The sequence below is a fragment of the Lissotriton vulgaris genome, chromosome 3_2, assembly GCF_964263255.1.
Source record: "Lissotriton vulgaris chromosome 3_2, aLisVul1.2, whole genome shotgun sequence".
NCBI lineage: Eukaryota > Metazoa > Chordata > Amphibia > Caudata > Salamandridae > Lissotriton > Lissotriton vulgaris.
Genome location: NC_141690.1, coordinates 19,786,998 through 19,813,621, shown reverse-complemented (window position 1 = coordinate 19,813,621; position 26,624 = coordinate 19,786,998). Strand labels below are relative to the sequence as shown.

General features: G+C 42.2%; 1 protein-coding gene across 1 annotated transcript in view; it reads left to right on the top strand.

The window, feature by feature from the left end:
• Positions 1-26,624, top strand: part of NWD2 (NACHT and WD repeat domain containing 2) — a 715,806-nt gene that overhangs the window by 231,031 nt on the left and 458,151 nt on the right. Inside the window, exon 2 of the mRNA XM_086964001.1 lies at positions 1,462-1,550. Within this exon, the coding sequence (XP_086820127.1) occupies positions 1,462-1,550 (89 nt within the window). The remainder of the gene's footprint in view (positions 1-1,461; positions 1,551-26,624) is intronic.

The following is a 26,624-nucleotide window of genomic DNA, read 5'->3' as shown; positions in this document are numbered from 1 at the left end:
TAAAATTATCTCCCTATTACCTAGCTGTCGCTAACACCAGTTAGCGACAGCTAGTAGGAGATAGCGACCATCTTGGGCCCCACTTTGCATGTCAGTGATATTTATCACTAATGACATGCAAAGTGGGCGTGCCAAGATGTTAGCGACTGGAAACTGTCGCTAACATCGCTATCTCCTATTACCAAATTTTGGAGATATTCGCACTACGCGCAAATATCTTCAAAAGCTAACACCTGCCCTGAGCAGTTCTTAGCCATGTTATCCAATGGGAGGTGGATAACATGGCTAAGAGCATTAGCTCGGTAATACATGAATATCGCTGACTTTTCAGCGATATTCATGCATTGTGGCCGATTTTTATGGCATTTGCGATAAACCTTGGTAATACCAAGGTTTATCTGCGATAAAAATCGCCGCAGCTCAGCTGCAAATTTTTGTCTCTAACCAAGCAATAGCGATAATTATCGCTATTGCTTGGTAATATGCCCCACAGTTTTTCTGCAACAGCACATCATTTGTTTGTCTGTTGAACATAATGTGTGCTGCTCCTGCCATGCTGCCTTAAGGGCTAGAAATGCAGATGATGACTCAGTCCATGCATCCAGGGAGCAGCCCCCACCAGGGTTTTACCATCTCATCTGTTGTAGTCCTCGGGCTGTGGGGCCCGGGGAGTCTGCAGAATGAGACATTGTTTTCTATGTTAAAATAATAAAAGAAGGAAAAAGAAACATTGAGTAAAAGATTCACCAAACATTTTCCCAATGAGAGGGTGTCCTTTTCGAGAAAATTCAGAAGCAAATCATCTCTACGTCAAGAATAAGACACAACTACTCACAGTAACAGCTTTATGAATCACTTGCTGTGGAATTTCACAGTAACTTCTACCCTGTTCTAGTGGACACCCTGCAGTGAAAGAAAACTGTTTCACACAGAGCAGGGGCAAACATGTACACCAGTGAATCTATGTCAATTGATGTGTTCTAAGGTCGATGGTCGGGGTATGTGTGAATTGGTTAAAAGTGTAAAATCTCAACTTTATGGGCAAGTACAAATGTATGCATGGATTTTCAACTTTTTGAAAATCTGGTGGTTTTGAACATTTTCAATGGAAAATAGCTTGCAGGGGAAAACAGTGTTACAAAAATAAATACGAAAGTCCACCCTTTTCTCCCATTTTCTACCCCTCTGCATTGGTAATATTGACAGTGCTTTCGCTGTCTGGTATATGGTTAAATAAATACTAGTGTCACCAATACACATGCATGTAGAGTATTCCACGTGCAATGCATTCATGTGTAGCAAAGAAATGTGTGTCCCCAGCCAAACAGTAGTAATCTATTCCTAGGACTGTCACTAGTATTCCTACCTTCACCAATATATATTGATTATTAATGAGCAGAGACATTATGTTGATGTGTATTCTGTACTCGCTCATTAACTAGAAACGTTTCTTAATTACAGATACAGAAGCAGAAAGAAATTCACTAAGAGAGCATGTGTATCCCAAGCTGAGGGAGTTCTGCAGAGAAAACTACGGACTGGAGTTCCAGGTAGAGTGGTCATATATTTGTGTCATAATCATTTTCAAACAAACTATATATAAAGTCTAAAAGGAATCCTGATCGTTTGTCCTCATGTGAAAAGGAGATTTTCCTCAATCCAGTTTAATAACTTTGAGAGTTTATTATAGCCGTAATGTCTATTTTTTTTTTACTATGAAATGGGTCTATGTATCATGTCAATAAGATGAGCTCTGTAGTATCTATGAATGCCTGTATATTTAGAGTATTATTCTGAAATATATGTGTATTCATGTTATGTCTATAAATGTGGTATTATTACCTGGTCTTTACTGAACTTTCGACAAAGAATTATGACACTCATAAGAAGCCACTATATCGCACCTGCATTGAAGTTCCTCCAGTTACCTCCCTTTCAAACATATGAGATCTACTGACAGAATTCTGGTGGGGATACCTGGTGGGGATACCTGGTGGGGAATTCTGGTGGGGAATTCTGGGGGGGACATAAATTAAATAATATTTACTATATCACTTTTTGGTTTTGCTTGATGGAAGACCTGATTGTAGAACAACTGTTATAATTTTTTTTAATATAGGGCCTCATATATAATGAGCCTATGCCACTAGAGTGCCACTTTTTGCCATGCTCCGCTAGCGCAGGCAGGGGTCTGCTCCAAATTTAACGGGCAGCAGTAAGCAACTTTGTGTGACTTAATGTGGCTTTGTAAATATTGTTCCCTTTAACAGTTTTCTGTGGTAAAGGGGCTTGCAATCAGGGTTGGTGTGGTCGATGCCAGCAATATCCATGACTTTTTGACACTGCCCCAGATTTGGGAGGAATCACAACTCTGAAGCAGTACCAAAACCCATACCCCACCCGCTGCCCCAGGGGAGGCGTAAGGGAGGCGCAGCGAGGAGAAATAACTTCATTTTTCCTCTTTTTTTCTTTGATCGTTTTTCTTTATTCTGTAGCACACATAGAAAGTGGAAAAAGCCTCTTGTGACTGATTTTGTGCAGAAAGATTTCCCTTCCTGCACAAAAACAATCATCCCAGCAGATCAGGCACCCTTGCAAAATATTGGAAGGGTGCCTGCGCTGGTGCATGGCAGCCCATTGTGCACTAGCACAGCGAAAAAGAAAAGGAGAGCACCATATCTGATAGAGACGGCGCATTCCTGCCCTTTTCTATTGCCATAGGGCAGCACAGCACGAGGGCCTTTTAATAGGATTATCTTAATCCACTTGCACCTTCTGAACTAACTTTTCCTTCTCTTTATAAAACAGAAGATGCTTTTTATATCGTAAACAAAGGATGAAAATGTGTAGTCTTCCTTGTCAGGATGGATTGAATATAATATATACCCCGAGAGCATAATAAGAGGCATAGCACACTATTTTAACTATGTGTATGTTATGACTGTTATTCGAAAATGTTATATAGAAACACTTTACAGCTGCCTCCATGAAATTAAAAATACCCCAGAGATGATTACTTGGAGTTGACTCCCCTACAATATATGGCATGTTTTGAGAAGGGGATTATACTGTACAGATTTAACTATACTGTACAAATGCGAGTTAGATAGTTATATTGTATATCTTCTGATAAAAATATATTTAATGAAATAGATGGTGTAGAGTTAGTGGTGGTATTAAATGTGTTGATGAATACTTGTTTGGGCCCCCAAAAACAGTTTTAAAACTATAATATGACATTTTTTGTTAATAACATAAATGCTGTTTAGTTTTAAAATTGTGAAAAATGTAATGTTTTTAAACAATGATGATGTAATGTATGTTTTGTTATATGTTACATAGAATGACATTGTGTCATTTAAAACATATTTCATATTTTATTTTTTTGTTTTAATAGGCATATATGTTTTTGCACCAACATTATTAGAGTCAATAATAATAAATGTCTAGAATAAGGTGGTTTATAAAAAGATAGAATCCACCGAAACGCATCAATAGCCTTTCCTGCAAGGTTAAATTCGAGGAACGTCTGAGCCTAGTCATAGCGTAACTGATAGACTCGACCAGAACTGATTCAATCGAAATAACCCTGTCATTATGTTTTTTTAATATTTCAGTTTTTTTTACTTTCATATACACTAAGGGGGTGTTTATGATGGCAGGTGGATCGCCACTGCCAGGCTGGCGGGGGCAATCCGCCCACCATCTCAACCTGATTTAAGCCCGCCATATTATTATGGCGGGGTATCGCCGGAGCTGGGGCACAATATGTTGGCTGTGACTAGAAGGCACTGCCATCCATATTATGATGCATGTTCTCACTGGCCTTTCCATGGCGGCATTGGTGCCATGGAAAGGCTGGTGGGCATGTGCTTTGGGGGCCCGTCGCGGACCCCAAGGAGGGTGGGGGGGTGCACTTACTTCCCCCCCTCCATTCACATGCACAAGGTGGCAGGCACCGCGTGGTGCCTGCCACGTTGTGCATGGCAATGCACAACATGTTTATTTGGCATTGCGGTGGGTGGTGTTGTAAGAAGCACCCGCCGTAATATCAAATATGCGGAATGCCACCGCCAGGGTGGAGGTCGCATCCTAATTAGTGGTGCAGGACCGCCGAACGTCTGGCGACTGGTCCCAGCACCGTGAGTATGGTGGGCGGACGAAAGTCCGCCCGCCATCCTACTGGGCCTCTATTGTGTTTGTCTTCTGATTGTTTTGTATATGAATTTGTTGATATGCATTTTTCATTGACTCAAAATTTGGTTTATAACTTTATGAACTGTGATTTTAATAAATGAATCTCTATGGTATTTGTATTCAGTATTTCTGTGTATTTATAACTGATTTATGGGTCCTATTTTTTGAGTATATTTAATATTGTTGTACACGTGTATTTAGGGTTCTGGCATGGTTGAAAGTAGTATAATCTGAACCTTATGATTTACTAACCAGGAGAAATTCTTCTTTATACTGTAAGTGTATTTGGTACCCGGTCTCTTGGTGAGTGGGGCCACTCCCGTTTTGTTTCACACTGCGGTGCTGCCCTACAGCAAAATCTTGTAAACAAGGCCCATAGACTGTGTACTTTGGCTTCACCCAAATGAGTATTTCCTTCGTCTCATGCTATTCACTGTTTAGTGTATTATCCACAACCTGTGTTTTACGTGCAATACACAAAGGAGTATTTTACATTTCAAAAGTACACAAAATCATCACACCCAGGTTACATTCCTTGTGTCATACAAGCATCGTTGCAGAAACCAATCATTTATGTTTTGTTTTTGTACTGCAGCTGGCTTTTTTAATGATTTAATCAAGACTTGCATTGTCCTTGCTGGAGCAATTCATTTCACAATTATAAAAATACTTTGGAAAATACAATAGGAATGACCTTATTAAGGTATCAACAGCTACCAGTTGGCAGACATGCTATTTGCATAAATTTATCGACTAAAGCCAATTCTATAGTCTTTGTCAATGCTTGTTTGAGTTGGCTGCTAAACGGTGGAATGAGTATCTCTAACATTTCAAAGCCAATGAGCACATTATTAGTATTTGCTTGCAGATGACCTAGCTTTTCTAAGCATTTACATAGTCCTTCCTTTTACATCTATCTGATACTCTCTATGCACAGCACTGAGACCACACTAGTGGCAGTCACTGATACCATAAGGCTAGCACTAGATGCAGGCGCACCAGTCATGTTGGTATTACTAGGTGTATCTGCAGGCTTCGATAAGAATAGATGTTTGATCGTAGGGGGTGCACAAGATTGTTTTGGTTTTGGTAGGGGTCGGTTCCCTCAGTGCGCCCTCATAGCTTGCACTGCAAGGGAAATATGGACCACATTCCACAAGGCGCATTAGCCTACGCGAATGATGGCAATGCTGTTGTCCCTGCCACACTGTAGAAAATTGCTTTCTACTATTTACAAGGCATTGAGAATGTGTAGGCCGCCTAGAACCCTATGTGTTAGGGGGAAGTGGTAGATGCAACTGGATGGAGAGCTCACTGACAAGACATGGATGTCAACATGGCAGGGCATGAAAACCGATTCTAGTAATGCTTGCTTCAATTAATTCATTATAACTACCTCCACATGGCGAACATGATCCCAGCAAAGCTGAGTGTCATTTGCCTGGGCAAGTCCTCCTGCTGGGCCAGATTTATTACAAAGGGGCAGATTTTATATGGCACTACCAATGAAACAGAGACTCAGGGAAGAGGTTATCTGCAGACTTGGAAGAAGGAGAGGATGCATGCAACCACCCATATTATAACAATGTTTGCAGATAATAATTCAACAAAATAAAAGGAATAGGGGCAAAAGAGTATGACATTTTAAATCTTGGAAACAATATTGTCCAAGAGACTAATTGCAATGAATTGGTTGAGCCCTAGGCACCTGAGAATTGATAACTGGATCCAGGATATGATGGAATGGACTGTGCCTGAAGAAACCCTCATGAGGAAAGAAGTGAGGAGAAATGAAAAACCTGTGGAAGATTTGGTGGAATAGGCTGAGTTATTCTGTCATTTATCTGACCCCCTGGGAACCAGACCTCAATGAATATAGCAGAGGGAAATCCGAATGGGTGGATCAGGGTACTGATGGGGAAATATCTCTTGGCTCGAGTTAAGGGTAGTGGGCCAGGGCAGAGTCATTGTTGAGTGGGCTGTATAATTTTGCATGATTCTGGATTGATTTATATTAAAACATGCTATCTGCGTGATTAGGAGGCCCTTGCAAAGTCCATGGACTGCCTGCATATCTGCATGACATACGGTGGACAGTATATAAATGGTCATGAAAAATATAATGAAGGACGCAAATGGCGAACACAATGGGAAAAAGGAAATACATGATGTGTACTTGAGGGTGTGGGACTTGCCTATCAGACTAAGGGAGCATGGGGGGAGGTGCTGTTACTGCTTTATCATTGCTTTGTTTTTTTCATCAATGCGTAGTAGCCCCTTACATACCCGATTAATTTGTAAGGTGAGTTGGATTGTATTGGCACGTGATTTTTTCTTTCTTGCAAAACATCTAATAAAAACTATTTTTTAAACTAAATAAGTAATTATTCACCATATCTTAGAGTAATAGATCTTTATACCGTATTAAAAACATAGAAAACAGAATGAAACCACTCACTAAAGCACAAGATGTAAATTATAAAGATACAGGAACGTGAAAAATCTGGCAGACCCCTAATTAAATCACTGTTACGTCCTTAGCAACAATTACGAGGTCAGCCGCCATTGGATCTGGGTCTTCGACCTGCAGAGAAGGTAAACAGATACAGGCATAGAAAAAGGTATATATTGAAAAAAGTTTTAAGGGTTGGTATAATAAATAATTCAAGATTATTATCTAATGAGCGCAAGTTGAACAATTTAGTGGGAAGCTTGGGTGAAACCTTACTTCAACTAATCAAACGATCACCAACTCAGTTCGCTAAATGAGACTGTAATATCTGAAAGGATTATACCTCCTAGTGGATTTAATTTGATTTATAGATTACAATGCAACAGATGCATCAAGAACCAGCAAGCCAGAAGATATTTGAAAAATAATAGCTCTCGATTCAATCATTTGTAGTTTTTCCATCTACATACAGGTTTAGATTTTGCCATATCAAGACCAATACCTAAACAGCCTGATTCATATTAATTAAAATATTATTATTTATTTATGTATAGATGCTCAGGTATTAAAAGCCACTGCATATAACATTGCTGAAATAATTAATTCACAAAAAAAATGCTACTCATCTAGAACTTCGAGATTTGGCAATATTTCATGAGTTAATTAAAATAAATTTACATGATGAATAGATGTTATATGATTCCAAGGCATGGCATGTATAACTAACTACACTATAACACATCTTTCATGAGCATACAAATATATATAATTCACATTCATAGATTAGAAAAATACAAATCAGGTGGATAGAATGTGCCTCAACAAAGAAACAGAATTGAACACAACCCTTTCTAAGACCACTGCATTTATACCTTAGGGGATATCAGAAATATCAGAAACAGTGTTCTCCTTCACTAAGACCTGTGGCACAAGCATTGAATTTTCTCTCCCAGGTTTGCTGTTCCTTGACATCATTTATATATGCCTCATCCACACCCTGCTGTGATGTCCTGATTGGTCCATCTCTGGCCTTTTAACTGAGTTGTGTTTTGTGTACCTTTCAAAGCGCCTGGACGCCCCTTTGCTGGGGCAGCTGAGCGTGGAATAGGGGCGAATAACATAACATAACATAACATTTTAGGGCAGTTATGTGCAGCCCATCTCCTCAGCCCACTCGGCTGCAGTCAAATTTACCTCATGTACCTCTTATAGCGTGCACGTCAGGTGTCGCCTGTTGGTCTCGGACAGGCCCCTCACAAGGTTCTAGCATCCGGAGACTCAGTCAAGGCATGTATGAGATCAGATCATCAGCTAGTTTCTCATCGCAACTCACCTTTCTCATATGTACCTCTTCCACTCCCACCCATATATATGCTGGGCGGAGGTGTGGGACTTGCTAAGTGAGACTAGGAAGGCTGTGGTGATGTGCACACCTTACACGCTGAGCTTCTGTGGTGGGTGTAGCTTGGTTCAAGTTGACAACAGAGGAGTTAGAGATAACTGCTGAGTGGCCCCAGGAGACAAGTTGGCTGCAAGGAGTCTCTCTCTGTCAGGAGGCCTGCTGTGACTGTGGTAGCAGGGAATGAAGTGAGGCGATAATAACAAGCTGAGGTCTATGAGGGAGACAGACCTTTCTGTGGCATTAGTGGTTGGGATACAGAGAGGCAGAATCCACTAATGATAACAACTCAAGAATAAAATAAAGGTAAGTGCCTGGGAATACACAGAAGCTCTGAAATATTAAAACAACATCACAACATTGGCCAGTCTCCAGGTCGTTAGCTTTACTGCAGTCTTTTAATCCTCAGACCAAGAACCCTTCCTTTCACTATTAATAAGTGCTGGCAATTATAGTAATGTGAAATGAACTGTTTGGCACCGGTTCACACAATGCTGTAGAAAGGGGTACGGGAAGCATATCTCCATTCAGCACCCTGGCTTTTATGAACGTATGACTCATTTAGGATCAAGGAATATGGCAAAAGACCCTGCTAATGGTTTTAAATAAGGAAGAGGCTGTATTCATACCGATTTTCACCTGGCATGAAGCAATATTGTAGACAATCATACGCATTGTGAATTGTTTTTTGTTACATTATAAGCAGCACTTTTCATATCAAGTGCGTCCTAAGTTATCTTATTATAAATCAGACAGCTGGGCACCACCAAAAATGCTTCAGTTTGATTGGCTCCTAGCCAGCCAGCCGTTATATACCCCCGAGATTCATAGCAAGTGTTTGAGACAAGCTCAACAGTTTCCGCCTACATTTCAATACACCATAACTGCTGCGTTTCATGTTCGTTCGTACTTTTTTCAGCTTTTCACCGTGGCACTTTGTCAAGCCGTAGCTAAAGAGCATGGGGCATTTGTGTTACATCTCCAACTACGGGATTCCACTGACGTATGCTGCACCTTTTTTAAATCAGCTGTAAGAAGTAGAAAATGCTTGGGGTTGTAATTATGCCTACTGTATGTTTTTAACTAACCACTTACTTTGTTAATGTTTTTGTTTTTTTCTGAATATTTATGTATTATTGGTTTTTGCATATGCTTATTAAAATTGTAATTATGCACATCAGCAGTTTCTTAAAAGTTGCTGTGAGTTCCTATAGCACTATGCTCTTTTAACTTTGCTACTCATTCTGTGTACATTTGTGCGTTTTTGTTTCAATGCTGCTATAGGTTTCTCTCAGCATGGAGTATTGTTTTTATGGAGTGGTTTTATCTGTTTTATCTAACTGCTTCTAATATTGTTCTACTGTCACGATGTTGTTGAATGCTGCTATGTATCTCAATTCTTCTTTTTACCTTGATTTGTTCTTTTTTAATTGTGACATTTGCTGTTTAACCAGTGGTAGCTCGCCGAGGGGGTGCAGTGGGGCAGTGGGACGGGGGAGGGGCAGGATGGGGGTAGTGGAATCCGACATACGATCGACAGGTGTAAGGTAAGTAATTAAATAATTGCGCATGCAAGGTGAATTGTTTTATTTATTTAATTATTTAACCTCACCATGTTGTCTATGACAGATTTCGCTTTGTTTTTAAATAGTACCATCATTGTTTTATTGTCTGATTTATAACATAAATTATTTTAAAATATGTTTTAATTAGTTATCATTGAATATAAAATTTAATGTAGAGAAATAAGGACCCCATGGTAAAAAAACATTGCTCCAAGGGCAGGGAAATATTCAAAAATGCAAAAAAGATCCCCGTGGTAACCAATTGATTTTCATGCAGTAAAATGATATAGCCAGGTAGAACAAATTACTTGTATTTTTTGTTATTTTATTGTTTCTATTAGTAGATAAATCAAGTATAGTTTTTATCCCATATAGGGTATAAATCTTACAAATATTATTATCCAAAAAAGGGAAACTCTCAATGCATCTATAATACATGCAAGATCGAAAATACATAAAACTAAAAAGGGAGCACCACAATATATAAGAAAATGCACAAACAAATATACATGGATACATATAATACATCACCTAACGATTAAGGCACATTACATCTCATACAGTACACATAACATTCTTAAAGTATATACAAGTTAAAATCTAAGTAGAGACAAAATTGATTGATCTCTAATAATTACAATTCATCCGTACACTCTACTTTATAAGATATACAGAAAGACAATTAAATAAATAAATATATATATATATATATATATATATATATATATATATATATATATATATATATATATATATATATATATATATATGTATGTGTTTGTGCGCATGTGTGTGTCTGTATTTGATAGGTTTCATATATTTAGCTCACAATCAAAATTAATTTGAAGCAAATGCACATTCAGGAAGGTAGGTACAACTACTGACAACAGGAAATGAAAAAACCTTCAAAGAAAAAAATACATCCCCTTACAGCAACTACTTCAGAGTGTTTCAATACCCAATGGCCCACAAATCTATTACTTTCAAATTAAATATGCAATTCTCCTACCATACATTTAAATAAGGGAGTCGAAGAAACTTAGATTTCTACCATAACTATTCCCGGAGATATTAAGTGACAGAGAAGATGGGTATCCTGAGTAGATAGACATGGAAACGGGATGCTGGTCTTCTCTTTAGCTGTTTTCAGCTCCTTATAAACGTATTGCACCACCTCAAATGACTAAAAACCCATACTTCCCTTCACATTTTTAGCAGCTGTTTTCGAAGCACTTCAATGCTTATTTACTGCAAGCTTTAAATTCATTAGCTGCAAATCCAATAAAAAGTGTATTCAGGAGTGATAACACTTGAGTTTGTTAGAATTTTTGGTGAAGCTACAGTAGATCACTATGGAGTTAACTGACAGAATGCTGCTGTTGTTGGCAGTACATGTTTTACGTACAATGGCAGATTTTTTCTGACATGGATGTGTAAAATATTTTGGAATTTATAGAAAACATGTCCTCATTTTAACTTTTTCAAGAACTAATTATACTTTTTATGACAAAAACGAAACACCTCCCTCCCTCTACGTCTTAAGTAAGGTTTTCAGTTCTATAGCTGTGATTCCATCAACAAGGCTTTCAGGTGTTCTTCACATTTAATACACAACGGGCCAGATGTACGACCCGTTTTTGTATGCGCAAACGGGTTTGGGAACCCGTTTGCACATGCAAAAACATATTGGGCCATGTACATAGCCTATTTAGTGAGTCACAATTTATTTGCGACTCGCTAAATAGGTTTTTCAACTCACTATTTGAAAGGGGCGTTACCTTCCAAATAGCGAGTCTCAAAACAATGTACTAATGTTTTACATTTGCAATTGCGGTTGCAAAACACTCGCAATTACCACCTACTGTAGGTGGTAATGTATTTGCAAATTTTTTGCAAATGCGTGCAAAATAATTTTTTAAGGGCAGGCAGTGACCCAGGGACCACTGCCTGCCCTTAAAAAATTAAACAAAAATGTTTCATTTTATTTCTTTTTAAATGCATCCCGTTTTCCTTTGAGGAAAATGGGCTGATTTAAATTTTAAAAAAGCTGCTTTATTAAAAAGCAGTCCCAGACATGGTGATCTGCTAGGCCCAGCAGGACACCATCCCTGGGAGGGCTGGAATTCACAATGGGCATGCAAATTGCAAGAGGCTCATTAATATTAACTCGTTCAATGCATCGGACGGCTCCCGGCCGTCCGACGTCACGGCGGGCGTGTGCGGAGGACAGCCGGGGGCTGTCTGAACTACACCCACTCATTATTTCTCCCATACCTTCCCGTAGCTTCATGCTAATTGGCTGTCAACACTCCAGCCATCTTGTGCCTCGGTAGAAACAAGGCACAAGAAAACAGAAAAACTAAGGCGCAAAACAAGAAAAGGGCGCAGGCACAAGGACCCCCAGGGCCAAATAAGCATTTTTTTTTAATCGCGGGATGCACGGAGGATCCTCGGATCCGGCGGCAAAAATTTAAAAAAACGAAGTGCGGGCCCCGCGTTTCGTTAAAATAAAGCCCCCAGGTGGGCCAGGTCTCGGGGGCAGAAAAAAAATGTGTTGGGGGGTCCCAATCCTCCCACACTGCCCCAGGGACCACCACCTCCGTGGCTTTACACAAAGATTTGCCAGGGGCACATGGCCCCTCCGCAGCCCTGGAGACTGCCACCCCCCAGGGTTTCGATTTAGTACATGGGGGGTATCCACGCCCCCCAAGCCCTCCCAAGCCCCTGGGACCACCACCCACCGGGGCTCTTATTTTCTAAATTATTCCTGTGTGGGGATACGTCCAGCAAGTGCCACAGAGTTGCATTGCAGAGAGGTGTAAAATGGGTCATGGCCTTGGACCACCACTCTGCAACGCAGCTCTGCGGTGCTTACTGGAGGTACGTGGTGGGTTAGTTGAACCCTGGACACCCAGGATTCAAGGGGTCTTAATCTCCAATTTAAAATGTGCCACAGGGCACCTTTGATACAGTGGTAAAGGGAGGGGCGGGGCCAGAGGCGACGTGTTTAAACAGGCCATGTGGCGCGTTTTAAGTTGAGGAATTAAAGTCCCCTTCAATCCTGAGGGCCCCTGGGACCCAGCTATGCCACCAGCCACTTCAGTAAGCGCCACAGGCCTGCGTTGCAGAGAGGTGGTCCAGGCCATGCCCATTTTTACACCTCTGTGCAACGCAGCTCTGTGGTGCTTACTGGAGGTACTTAGTGGGCTAGTTGAACCCCAGGGACCCTCAGAATTCAAGGGGACTTAATCTCCCAACTTAAAATGGCCACAGGGCGTGTTTGCACACATGTCACCTCAGGCCCCCCTTCCCTTCACCACTGTGCAAACGTAGTTTTAATCCCATTGCCCTGTAATGTACTGGGGACTTACTGAGGAGGTCATGCTAATCACAGGGTACCCCAACACATATGGGCCGATTCCGATTCAAGAAAAACTGCTCCGAATAGCCGTTCAGAGTGTTTTCCCTATACGAATCGTACCCTGCAACGTCCCCCGTATGTACAACGAAGTACAATTCGTACCAGGAGCCGTACTCCGTACAAGTTGTACAGAGACCATACGACTCTACTCTCCGTAAGATTCTCCCTCGGAACCCGCAGTACGGGACATCTGTACGGTTCGAGGCTGGTTTTTACGACCCAGCAAGTACAATACGTGTCGGGTACGCAACGTATGACCCTTTTTCTACGGGAGCTGAAAACAGCCGTAAAAGCAGAGCTTGCGCCGAAACAAGTATGGAACAGCCCCCCCGGGTACAGTGCATACCCCCCATGATCGCAGGGGTACCGTGCGTACCCCTGCGATAATGGGGTGTACGAGCCATTCCCCATGTATGATGGGTGTACGAGCCGTACCCCATGTACAATGGGTGTACGAGCCGTACCCCCTGTACGATGGGTGTATGAGCTGTACCCCATGTACGATGGGTGTACGAGCCGTACCCCATGTACGATGGGTATACGAGCCGTACCCCATGTACAATCGGTGTACGAGCCATACCCCATGTACGATGGGTGTATGAGCTGTACCCCATGTACGATGGGTGTATGAGCCGTACCCCATGTACGATGGGTGTACGAGCCGTACACCCATCGTACATGGGGTACGGCTTGTACACCCATCGTACATGGGGTACGGCTCGTACATCCATCATACATGGGGTACGGCTCGTACACCCATCGTACATGGGGTACAGCTCGTACAGCCATCGTACATGGAGTACGGCTCGTACACCCATCGTACAAGGGGTACGGCTCGTACACCCATTGTACATGGGGTACGGATGTACGGCTCGTACACCCATCGTACATGGGGTACAGCTCGTACACCCATCGTACATGTGGTACAGCTCGTACACCCATCGTACATTGGGTACGGCTCGTACACCCATCATACATGGGGTATGGCTCATACACCCCATGATCGCAGGGGTACGCACCATACCCCTGCGAGCATGGGATGTACGGACCGTACGGTGTGTATGTGTTTGTGTGCTTTTCCGTACGACTCGCCCTTACCTGACGTGGACCGTACGAATTGCGTCCCCGTACCCTGGTCCTGATCGTACTCGTCGGGACGTACGCCATGTCTTCGAGTCGTACGGCATGGCTACGAGTCGTACGGTTCACGGTTTCAGCCTTGCTATACGTACGGATCGCGATGATTCGGATGGATCACGGAATACGGATCATATTACGCGACTCGGATGGACTGGTACGATTCGTACGGAGAGGGCTCCGGATACAAATCGTATGGACGTTTTTTTTTCCGAATCGGAATCGACCCCATAGTGTTCCCTAGTGTATGTAGGTGTTTTCACTGTATTTTAAGTGCCTTTTAGCATAGCACTGGCTCTAGGCCTGGTTAGTCAGAGTCATTTACCAACAGTACCCGTCTAAAAAAGTTTTGGCCACATGATGATTTTGCAACAAGGCCTCTTTTTGCTCCTCTGTTGGTTCTTTCTGCACATGTCTTGCTTCTTCTTGCACTTTTCTTCGTCTTTGTGGACTTCTGTTGCCTCTTTCTGCACTTCCTTTGCTAATTTCTGTGTGTTTTTTCTTCTTTCTTCACATGTCCAACCTCTGTAGGCATAGTTAGAAACTAGCAATTAAAACACCTTTCCAATTCACTTAAAAAATCATAGGTTTCAGGCATGTTATAGTTAGAAATTAGGATTTTAAAAAACCTTTGAAATTCACTGAAAAAACCATAGGTTTCAGGCACGTTATAGTTAGAAATTAGCATTTGAAAAACCTTAGAAATTCACTGAAAAAACCATATGTTTCAGGCACGTTATAGTTAGCTGGATATTTCACTTGTACAAAACCATAGAAATTCCCCCGTTATAGTTAGTTCAGCTAACTATAACTCGCGCCTCCACAATGCACTGCTGATGACGTTACATATTACATCACTCATGACATGGTCAGTGACATCACTGATGACATCTCAAATGACATCACTGATGACATGATCCATGTGATAATTTCATGCATCTTCTCACACCCTGAACATGAAAAACACAAAGTAACTGTGGGTCTAAATAGGTAATTGAGAGGGTCTGACCACCAACCTAATCCCAACTAGATCATAATCCCAAATAATAAGTGATGCTTCTCGGGTGTAAAAGTACCCATCAATTATCGTTCGGTGCCGCCCTTGTCATCACTTGGGACTCCTTACACCAAGGAGGATATTACTGCATCCAACATAAGTATTAAAAGATTGAACGGATGCCCCAGGGTAACTAAGGGTGTATAAGGGTAACCTCACAATGATAACTGTAAAGCAGTGCGTGCAAAAAAGTGAGAAAGATGTAAAATTGGAGAGTGGAGAGGGAAAACGATTTATTAGATACCTCTCATACTTCCAAGACTAAAAGCCAGTGCGGGAACATAGTAGTTTACAACAAATAGCTACTATTTAGTTAGAAAGGGTCGACATGTTTCAGCAGTATGAGGACCTGGTGTCCACTGCTTTCTTCAGGACCAAAACTTTGCTACTGCATTCATGTGAATAAATTAAGAATCACCAGCGTCTCGAGACAGCCCAGAGGGACGCCCGGAGTACCGACGGGCAGAGCGGTGCTCTACCTACCTGAGCCGCAGCCAGGTGAGGCGCAGCACCTACGTCCTACCAATAAGTATCTTGGAGGACTGTTACAGATCCAAGGCGTCCAGGTGACATTTATGGATTTTATACACACTGGTGATTCTTGATTTATTCACATGAATGCAGTAACGAAGTTTTGGTCCTGAACAAAGCAGTCAGACCCTCTCAATGACCTACTTAGACCCACAGTTACTTTGTGTTTTTCATGTTCTGGACTTAGGGGATTGTAACTGTGCTTGGTCTTTACACTCTCCTAGGACCCTCACTTTATCTGTTTGTTCTTATTATTCTTCTCACACCCTAACATAACTTTACATACACAGACTGCCATTCTCAAAACCATAGGCACTCCAACACCAATAACTACATACCCTACACGAAGGGATGACAGACGTAGCCAAGTGGATGATGACCAGCCGCCTGAAACTGAACTCGTACAAGACGGAAGTCCTCATCCTGGGATCTTCACCCTCCGCCTGGGATGACTCCTGGTGGCCCCCCGCCCTGGGCAGCGCACCCAAACCAACAGACCACGCACGCAACCTGGGCTACATCCTGGACTCCTCCCTCTCCATCACCAGACAAGTTAACGCCGTCTCCTCGTCGTGCTTCAACATCCTGCGCATGCTACGTAAGATCTTCCGGTGGATCCCCACCGAGACCAGGAAGACGGTCACCCAGGCCCTCGTCACCAGCCGTCTGGACTACGGCAACTCCCTCTACTCCGGAACCACCGCCAAACTCCAGAAGAGACTCCAGCGGATTCAGAACGCCTCAGCACGACTCATCCTGGACATCCCCTGTCGCAGCCACATCTCCGGACACCTCAGAGATCTGCCCTGGCTCCCGGTCAACAAGAGAATCACCTTCCGTATCCTCACCCTCGCACACAAAGCGCTACACAACCAAGGCCCAGGATACCTCAACAGTCGCCTCAACTTCTACGCTCCCACACGCCAGCTTCGATCGACCGGCCACGCCCTCGCCGCCGTCCCCCGCATCCGAAGAGCCACCACAGGAGGAATGTCCTTCTCCTACCTGGCCGCCAAGACTTGGAACTCCCTCCCGACCCACCTCCGCCTGACCCAGGACCACCTTACCTTCAGGAAGCAGCTCAAGACCTGGCTGTTCGAACAGTAGCGACCCCCCCTCCCCCAGCGCCTTGAGACCCTCCAGGTGAGTAGTGCGCTATATAAATGCTTTGATTGATTGATTGATTGATTGATTGATTGATTCTTAGGTCCACACACACATCCACTCATTCACCGGTACTGTCACTCATACTTATGGTCATTCAGTACAGGACTATCATATGCACTCATACACCTATATAGACACTCACACACCGTCACTATCCATAAAGGTACTCACACACCTAGTCAATCATGCAAATAAATATTCACACTCCTATTTACTCACCTATACAGTTATACACACACCAGCTCACTTAGTCATACAAATACTAGCAAAGGTGAAAAACAAGAAAAGGGGGCAAGGTACAAACACCCTGACCCCCTAGGCCCGCTCAGGGGTCCCACAAGGACCCCCAAGACCCAAAAAAGCATTTTTTTAAAAAAAATCTTTCAAATTTGTGCCACTTAGTTTGTGGAAGCCCCCGGGTAGGCCAGGCACTGGGGGCACTCACCAATTAATTTGCATGGGCCCACAGGGGCCCCCGCAGCCCCAGGTACCACCACCTCCCCAGGGCCTATTTAATTGTATACAGGGGTACACAGCCCCCCACAGTCCCAGGGACCGCCACCTCAGTGGGGCTTTAAAAATAAATGTGTGGGGGTCCCAATCCCCCCGTGCTGTCCCCAGGACCGCCACCTCCCCAGGGCTCTGTTTTTAATAAAAAGTAGATGTGTGGGGGAGGCAAGAGCCCCCTACATGACCCAGGGAGCACCACCTCCACGGGGCTTTAAATAGTTGGGAGGGAGCCCCCCTCCTGGACCCCTTGATGGCCCTTGGGACCGCCAACCCCAGGACCGGCTCCTGCAATGTCCCGTTGTGCCCATCCCCCAAACAGTGCTGTTTGATATGGCAGGGCAGGAGCACGCCTCCCGCCCTGCCATAGCAAACTCTGCTTTGCTTCATTGAAGCTTAATAAAGCAAAGCACAATCGCTTTTGCACAAGGGGAGCTGCATGTCAGCAGCTCCCCTTGTGCAAAAGCAATGTCGGCACCCGCAGGAGGCGGGGAGCCAGCGGGACCATGGAGGCATTGGAGCTCCCCCCACAGTCCCCAAAGGAGAGGCCCAGGAGGGGGACCATACGGCCCCCTCCCCATGATATATATATTTTTTTAACGGAAAGGCCGGCCCTGGGGGATGGGGTCCCTAGGGCCATAATTGGCCTCTGGAGGGGGGCCACGCAGCCCCCTCCCCAAAAGTTTTATTAAAAAAAAAAAGGCTGGCAGGCCCCAAGGGATGGGGTCCCCGGGGCCAAACGTGGCCTAGGGAAGGGGGGCCACGCAGCCCCCTTCCCGTAAAAAAAGAAAAATGTAAAAAAAGAAAAAGAAAAATAGCAACTCACCAGAGACCCCGCCCCCTCCCTGCAGCACTCTGCAAACGCGCCCCTCTGGCGCGTTCCAAAGGAATCTATGACAGTATATCGATGGACATAATATCGACCTACAGAACATCGACACTGGAATATCGAAGGCAAGTATATCGACACCCTATCTACAACATGGTAAGTACAAAAATATCGAAACCAAAATATTGATGTTGAAAATATTTTAATTTAAAATATCGTTTATTTTCTGTTAAGAAAAAAAAGTAAAATAAAGTAAATAATACTTAAAAATAAAAGAAACATATTAAAACATATTTAATAATGTTTACAATAAATAAATAATACATATTGAATAATATAACTTTAATAAAAAATAAGCATATACTTACCAAATAATATATTTTATTAATTATTTTAATTACTTATAAATTATTAAAGTATACTATGAATTACAAAAATATCTACACACATAAAATAATAACATAAATAAAAATAAACAAATATATTTAATAAATTTAAAAAATGAAATATACTTTCAATATTTTTAAACTTAATTAAATACAACAGTATCTAAACAATATAAAAAATATTAAATACATAAATAAATAAAACTACTATTTAAAGTCCCAAAAAAACTACAGTAATGAAAACATTAGATAGCGTAGAATGCAAAATTACTATTCCCACTCCAGAAAATTAAACAGTAGGGAAAGCGTTAAATAGCGTAAGGGTATAAATTACTATTCCCACTCCAGAGAGTGAAACAATAGAGAAAACGTTGGATAGCGAAAGGGTAAAAATTACTATTCCCACTCCAAAGAGTGCAACAGTAGGGAAAGCGTTGGATAGCGTAGGGGTAAAAATTACTATTCCAACTCAAGAGAGTGAAACAGAAGGGAAAACGTTGGATAGCGTAGGGGTTAAAATTACTATTCCCACTCCAGACAGTGCAACAGTAGGGAAAGCGTTGGATAGCGTAGGAGTAAAAATTACTATTCCCACTCCAGAGAGTGCAACAGTAGGGAAAGCGTTGGATAGCGGGTGGGAAAAAACGTACTATTCCAACTCCATAGAGTAAAACAGTAGGGAAAACGTTGGAGAGCGTAGAGGTAAAAATTACTATTCCCACTCCAGAGAGTGCAACAGTAGGGAAAGCGTTGGATTGCGTAGGAGTAAAAATTACTATTCCCACTCCAGAGAGTGCAACAGTGGGGAAAGCAATGGATAGCTGGTGGGTAAAAATTACTATTCCAACTCCATAGAGTGAAACAGTAGGGAAAACGTTGGATAGCGTAGGGGTAAAAATTAATATTCCCACTCCAGAGGGTGCAACAGTAGGGAAAGCGTTGGATAGTGTAGGGCTAAAAATTACTATTCTCACTCCAGAGAGTGCAACAGTAGGAAAAGCGTTGGATAGCGTAGGGGTAAAAATTACTATTCCCACTCCAGAGGGTCCAACAGTAGGGAAAGCGTTGGATAGCATAGGGGTAAAAATTACTATTCCAACTCCAGAGTGTGTAACAGTAAGGAAAGCGTTGGATAGCCTAGGGGTAAAAATTACTATTCCAACTCCAGAGGGTGGAACAGTAGGGAAAGCGTTGGATAGCGTAGAATTTAAATATAACATACTTATAAATAATGTTTATATTTAAAATGAAATAAACCTACATCATTTACAAATAATTAATTAACAATAAATTAACAACAAATACCAATAAATATTAATTAATAAATATTACTCACCAAATAATAAATACTAAACAATAAAATATTTTTCATTACAAAAAACATTATTTAAAATTCATTCACAATTAATAATTATTAAACCATAAAATAATTTTTTATACCAAACCAAATAATATTTTTTATAAAACACTGATTACCAATTAATTACAAATATTGTCCAATTAATAAGAAATAATTACCAATTAAAAATATTAATTGCCAATTAACAAAATTATTTTCCAATGAAATAATTAATTACCAATTACAAAAATTATTTCCCAATTACAAACATGAATTACATATTGAAAAAAAATTACAAAACAATTAAAACATTAATTACCAATTAAAAAAATAAATTATCAATTTAAATAATGAATTGCCAAATAATAATTAATTAGAAATAAAATAATTATCCATAACAAAAAAATATAAATCTTTAATTAATTACAATTAAATTACTTCCCACCCAATTCCCCTATAAACCCACAACCTGCTACAGAAATAAAAACAAAAATTAATTAAAATTAATTTATAATTCCAAAAATTTATTAATTAATTAAGTATATTTAAATTACTTCCCACCCTATTCCCCCATAAAACCCTCAACCTGCTCCTGTACTAAAACATAAAATTTACTTAAAAATAGCATTATTAATATATAAAAATAATACACATATAATTAAAAAAACTACTTAACAAAAACATATTACACATACATAATTAAATACATAAAAATAATACAAATATCAATATTAGTAACATTGAAATTAGTTACATCGATATATATGCTATCGTTATTACTAACTTCGATATTACTTACATCGATATAAATAAATTCGATATTACTTACCTAAGGGTCGATATTCTGTCCAACGATATTCTTGACATCGCAATTCTGTACCTTCGATATTTCCAACTCGATATTTGTGTAGGTCGACAATTAGGAATTGATATTTAGACTGTGTACCGTTCCAAAGGCAAATAGCAATGGGTAGACCGACAGGAGCCAGCCCCCGGGCCAAACGGCATTCCACCAATGCTGTATAAATCAGATGCGGAATTTTGGAGCGCAGCGCTAACACCAACATTTAACAGCATAAAGAACAGCCAGGCTCTTCCTGATTCCTGGCATGGGTCAGCTATCAGCCCAATTTTTAAACATGGCAACAAGAAACATCCAAACAATTATCAGCTTATCGCCCTCATAGACGTGGAGGCTAAGTATTTCGCAGGAACCATACTGGAGGAGTTAATTTCATGGGCATCTGAAAACTTAGTAATTCTGATCAACCAAACAGGGTTCTGCAGGGGCCAAGGGACCACAACTAACATCATGGCACTGACCCTGCTGATGGAAGCAGCAAAAGAGATCAAAAAACCCTATACCTCTCCTTTATTGACTAAACTGCTGCATTCGACCACGTGGATCGCAACAAACTTTGGCAGAAACTGGATAATTGGGGAATCCCTAAACATCTCCTAGACGTGCTAATACTATTCAACTCAAACACTTGGATTAAAGTTAAGCTAGGAACGGGCACACACCTCTCTAAACCCATTCCGGCAACAAAAGGGTTAAAACAGGGGTATGTGCTAGCACCAATTTTATTCAATCTTTTCCTTGCTGACCTACCAGGGGAACTCGATAAATGCCTTAGTCATGCACTGAAACTAGGGGAAATTCCCCTGTCCAATCTGCTATATGCGGACGACTTGGTGCTGATAAGACGGACACCTATGGGCCTCCAGCATCTCCTGAATGTAGCCCACTCCTTCTCAGTAAAGAATGCCCTGCAAATAAATTTCAACAAATCGAAGGTCATGGCAGTAAATTACAAAAAAAAAGGAAAATTAATTGGCACATAAATGGAGAAGGACTGGACCTGGTAAATACCTATAAGTATTTGGGTGTAATTCTGGACTCCAAGAACTCGTTTAAACCTCAATTGGACTCCTTACGAGGAAAGGGAACCATGACCTACCTGGCTGTAAAATCTTTAAAGGCCAAACTCCCTGATCTAACGCTCAACCCTCTCCTCCAGATCCTGCGCGCAAAGTTACAGCCGACTCTCACATATGGGAGTGAATCCCTTCAAGGGATGGATGCCGCAATACTGATATAGCTATAGCTAACTCATACAGGGCTATCTTTAACCTGCCAAGATACGTCTCGCCTGCACAGACCTGGCTAGAATTTGGTATTCTTAAACAAACACTAGAAAGGCGGAGTGCGTATGTTACCAGCTGGCATAAGATTCGCAATGCTGAGGTTGGCTCTCTATACTCCAACGTATGGGAAGAGCTGCTCCGACATCATAAATCCTCAGCCAGAGACTACCTATTTTACTCACTTCAAGTCCTAGGTCTGTCTGACAACTGGGACACACCAACAGACCTCTCGTCTTTCAAAAAAGTTGCAAAAAAATCAGCACATATTATTTCATCTATTGAGGACAAAGAGGCATTAACAAAAAGAGTGCATGGCTGGATCACGCTCAGTGACTACCGAAGAATGCAACCACAAGCATACCTCAACATTGGCATGAACCTAAAAAATGAAAGAAAAAGTTTCTTAAATGACGCCTTGGCGTAATTCCAGTATTCCCACATTTACCACCCTGGGGAAGAAAAAACTTTTCACAGCAGTGCCGCCTTTGTAAAGCTGACAAGGAAGATATTGTCCATGTGATATGTATTTGTCCCATACTAAAGGATTTGAGGTACAATTTATTACGGTCCTCTTTTAAATTACATGGCATTCAGACATTCAGGCAGGCTATTAAACTGTGTTTTAACCCCAGCAATACCAAATTAAACTGCCAGGTCGTAAAGTTTTTTGATTTAGCAGAAAAAAGATACAAGAGCGCTTGATGACCATTGAAAGATTTTATGGACAATTATGAACTGATATTAATCTAACTTTTAATTTGAGGAGATTGCGCACAAATTAACTTTTTAAATAATTTTTTAGTAATGTTTTATAGTTTTGTAAAGATTTTAATTAATCATGTACAAATAAATGATTTACCTTACCTTATCTTACCTTACCTTACCTCTGGCGCAGTCAAGGTTGGGGAATTAAGTCCCAGTGAATACTGCGGGTACCTGGAGGCCAACTAATCTACCAGGTACCTCCAGTAAGCCCCACACAGCTGGATTGCAGAGAAGTGGTCCAAAGCCATGGCCCTTTTTACACCACTCTGCAAACTGGCCTTGTGGTGCATTGCTGGTGGGGCGATGAGGTCCTCTTGTGTCCCGAGTAAGTATGGGCGCAAAATCCACTCCGCTCGCGAAATTTGCAAATTTTCACCAATTTCGCAATCCGCGAATCTCGCGAAATTGCCAAAAAAATTGCAAATTCGCGAGTGGGCGGATTTTTTTTTTACCTACAGGAAGCACAGTTAAGGCAGGTGCTCTAGTTGAAGGAAACTTTGTAACCATTTTAGAATTTCGCCGGCAAGCTTCCAGAGTGCTTGCTGGTGCCATTCTAAAATGGTTACAAAGTTAGCTTCAACTCGGGCACCTGCCTTAACTCTGTAAGTGCTTCCTGTGGGCCAAAAATTAAACCTCAACAGGAAGCACTTACCTGCTGCCCTGCTCGCTCTCTGACCCATTATACACAAGGCATGTTGACACGCATAGAAGCCCTGCACCACACACTAGCGGTATCAAACGTCTTCCCGCCCTTTCCCAACTATGAGGGACAGCTCACTCAAGGGACCTCGGCGCCCTTTGGTGCTATGGCAAAGTTACAGGCACACATGGTCAGTGGAGACAAATCTTTTGGTCCTACGCAGCTGCAGTGTAGGAAAAGCACTATAATTTACCCAACGAGGTAGCACTTACAGGATTAGCCAGTAGAAAGTACTCCAGTTGAGTAGAGGTATTGCACAAAACGGTGGCATCTTTGTGGATAACTATGCAGGGCAGGATTCATTCTGGCACGAGGCTCCTGTTACAAAAATGAAACCTCAATAGGAGGCATCTACAGATATGAATAAAGCAGGTGCCCGAGTTGAAGCTCAAATTCAGTAACGTTTTAATCAGCTCAAAACATTAGTGAGCACGGTCGAGGCTGGGCAAGTGTGCTTTAACCCCATATCTGCCATCGAAAATGAGCTGTAATACCTGAGGGAGGTCTTTGCATCCCTTAGTTTCTCGAGCGCAATCCCTGTTCCTGTGACCAGGAGGCTGCTTTCTCCTCACCTGCTGCCCTACTCGCTCTCTGACCCATTATACACGAGGCATGTTGACACCCATAGAAGCCCTGCACCACACAATAGCGGTATCAAACGTCTTCCCGCTCTTTCCAAACTATGAGGGACAGCTCACTCAAGGGACCTCGGCGCCCTTTGGTGCTATGGCAAAGTTACAGGCACACATGGTCAGTGGAGACAAATCTTCTGGTCCTACGCAGCTGCAGTGTAGGAAAAGCACTATAATTTACCCAACAAGGTAGCACTTACAGGATTAGCCAGTAGAAAGTACTCCAGTTGAGTAGAGGTATTGCACAAAACGGTGGCATCTTCGTGGATAACTATGCAGGGCAGGATTCATTCTGGCATGAGGCTCCTGTCACAAAAATTAAACTTCAAAAGGAAGCACTTACAGATATAAATAAAGCAGGCGCCCGAGTTAAAGCTCAAATTCAGTAACGTTTCAATCAGCCCAAAAGCATTAGTGAGCACGGTCGAGGCTGGGCAAATGTGCTTTAACCCCATATCTGCCGTCGAAAATTTGCTGTAGTACCTGAGGGAGGTCTTTGCATCCCTGAGTTTCTCGAGCGCAATCCCCATTCCTGTGACCAGGAGGCTGCTTTCTCCTCACCTGCTGCCCTGCTCGCTCTCTGACCCTTTATACACGAGGCATGTTGACATGCGTGGAAGCCCCGCACCACACACTAGCGGTATCAAACGTATTCCCACCCTTTCCCAACTATGATGGACAGCTCACTCGAAGGACCTCGGTGCCTTTTGGCGTGGTGGCAAAGTTACAGGCACAGATGGACAATGGAGACAAATCTTCTGGCCCTACACAGCTGCAGTGTAGGAAAAGAACTATCATGTACCCAACGAGGTAGCACTTACTGGATTAGCCAGTAGAAAGTACTCCAGTTGAGTAGAGGTATTGCACAAAACGGTGGCATCTTTGTAGATAACTATGCAGGGCAGGATTCATTCTGGCACAAGGCTCCTGTTACAAAAATGAAACCTCAATAGGAAGCATTTACAGATATAAATAAAGCAGGTGCCCGAGTTGAAGCTCAAATTCAGTAACGTTTTAATCAGCTCAAAACATTAGTGAGCACGGTCGAGGCTGGGCAAGTGTGCTTTAACCCCATATCTGCCGTCGAAAATGAGCTGTAATACCTGAGGGAGGTCTTTTCATCCCTTAGTTTCTCGAGCTCAATCCCTGTTCCTGTGACCAGGAGGCTGCTTTCTCCTCTCCTGCTGCCCTACTCGCTCTCTGACCCTTTATACACGAGGCATGTTGACACGCATAGAATCCCCGCACCACACACTAGCGGTATCAAACGTCTTCCCGCCCCTTCCCAACTATGATGGACAGCTCACTCAAGGGACCTGGGCGCCTTTTGGTGCGGTGGCAAAGTTACAGGCACACATGGTCAGTGGAGACAAATCTTCTGGCTCTTTACGCAGCTGCAGTGTAGGAAAAGCATTATACATTTACCCAACGAGGTAGCAGTAGAAAATACTCCAGTTGAGTAGATGGAAATCGCAAAAAAATCCGCAATTTCACGGGAAAATCTGGCGATTTTGCGGACTTTTGTGCGATTTTGCATGATTTCGTGTGAATTTGCGGACCGCAGATCCGCAAAATTCGCCCATACTTAGTCCTGAGGACCACAGGACGCAAGTGGACTTCTTCCCTCGAGCAGCAGTGTGCAGGAGCCGCGTTTGTTCTTTCTGTACCACCTCTTGCTTCTTTGAGTACCTCTCCTACCCCTTTCTGCACCCGTCTTGCCTCTTTTCCCACCTCTGTTTGTTTTTTCTGCACCTCGTTTGCTTCATTCTGCACTTCACTTGCCTCTTTGTGTACCCCTCTTGCCTCTTTCTGCACCTCTGTTGGTTCTTTCTGCACTGCTCTGGCTTCTTCCTGCATCTCTGTTCCATATTTCTGCATCACTCTTACCTTTCTCTGCACTCCTCTTCCCTATTTCTGCACCTCTCTTGCCTCAGTCTGCCCACCTGTTCCCTCTTTCTGTACATCTTTTGCCTCTTTCTGCAGTTCTCTTGCCTCCTTCTGCACCTCTGTTGCTTCTATTTGCACTTCTCTTGCCTTTTTCTGCACCCCTGTTGCTTCATTCTGCACTTTCCATTCTTCTTTTTGCACCTGTTTTGCTTCTTTCTGTATCCCTGTTGTCTCTTTCTGCACTCATCTCCCCTCTTTCTGTACCTTTCCTGCCTCTTTCTGCATCTCACTTGCCTCTTTCAGCATTTGTCCTGCTTCTTTCTACATCTCTGTTTCTCCTTTAAGCAATTCTCTTGCCTCTGTGCACTTCTCTTGCCTTTATCTGCAGTTCTCTTGCCTTTTTCTGCACCTCTGTTACTTCTTTCTACACTTCTCTTGCCTCTTTCTGTACCCCTGTTGCTTCATTCTGCCCTTTGTATGCTTCCTTCTGCATCTGTCTTGCTTC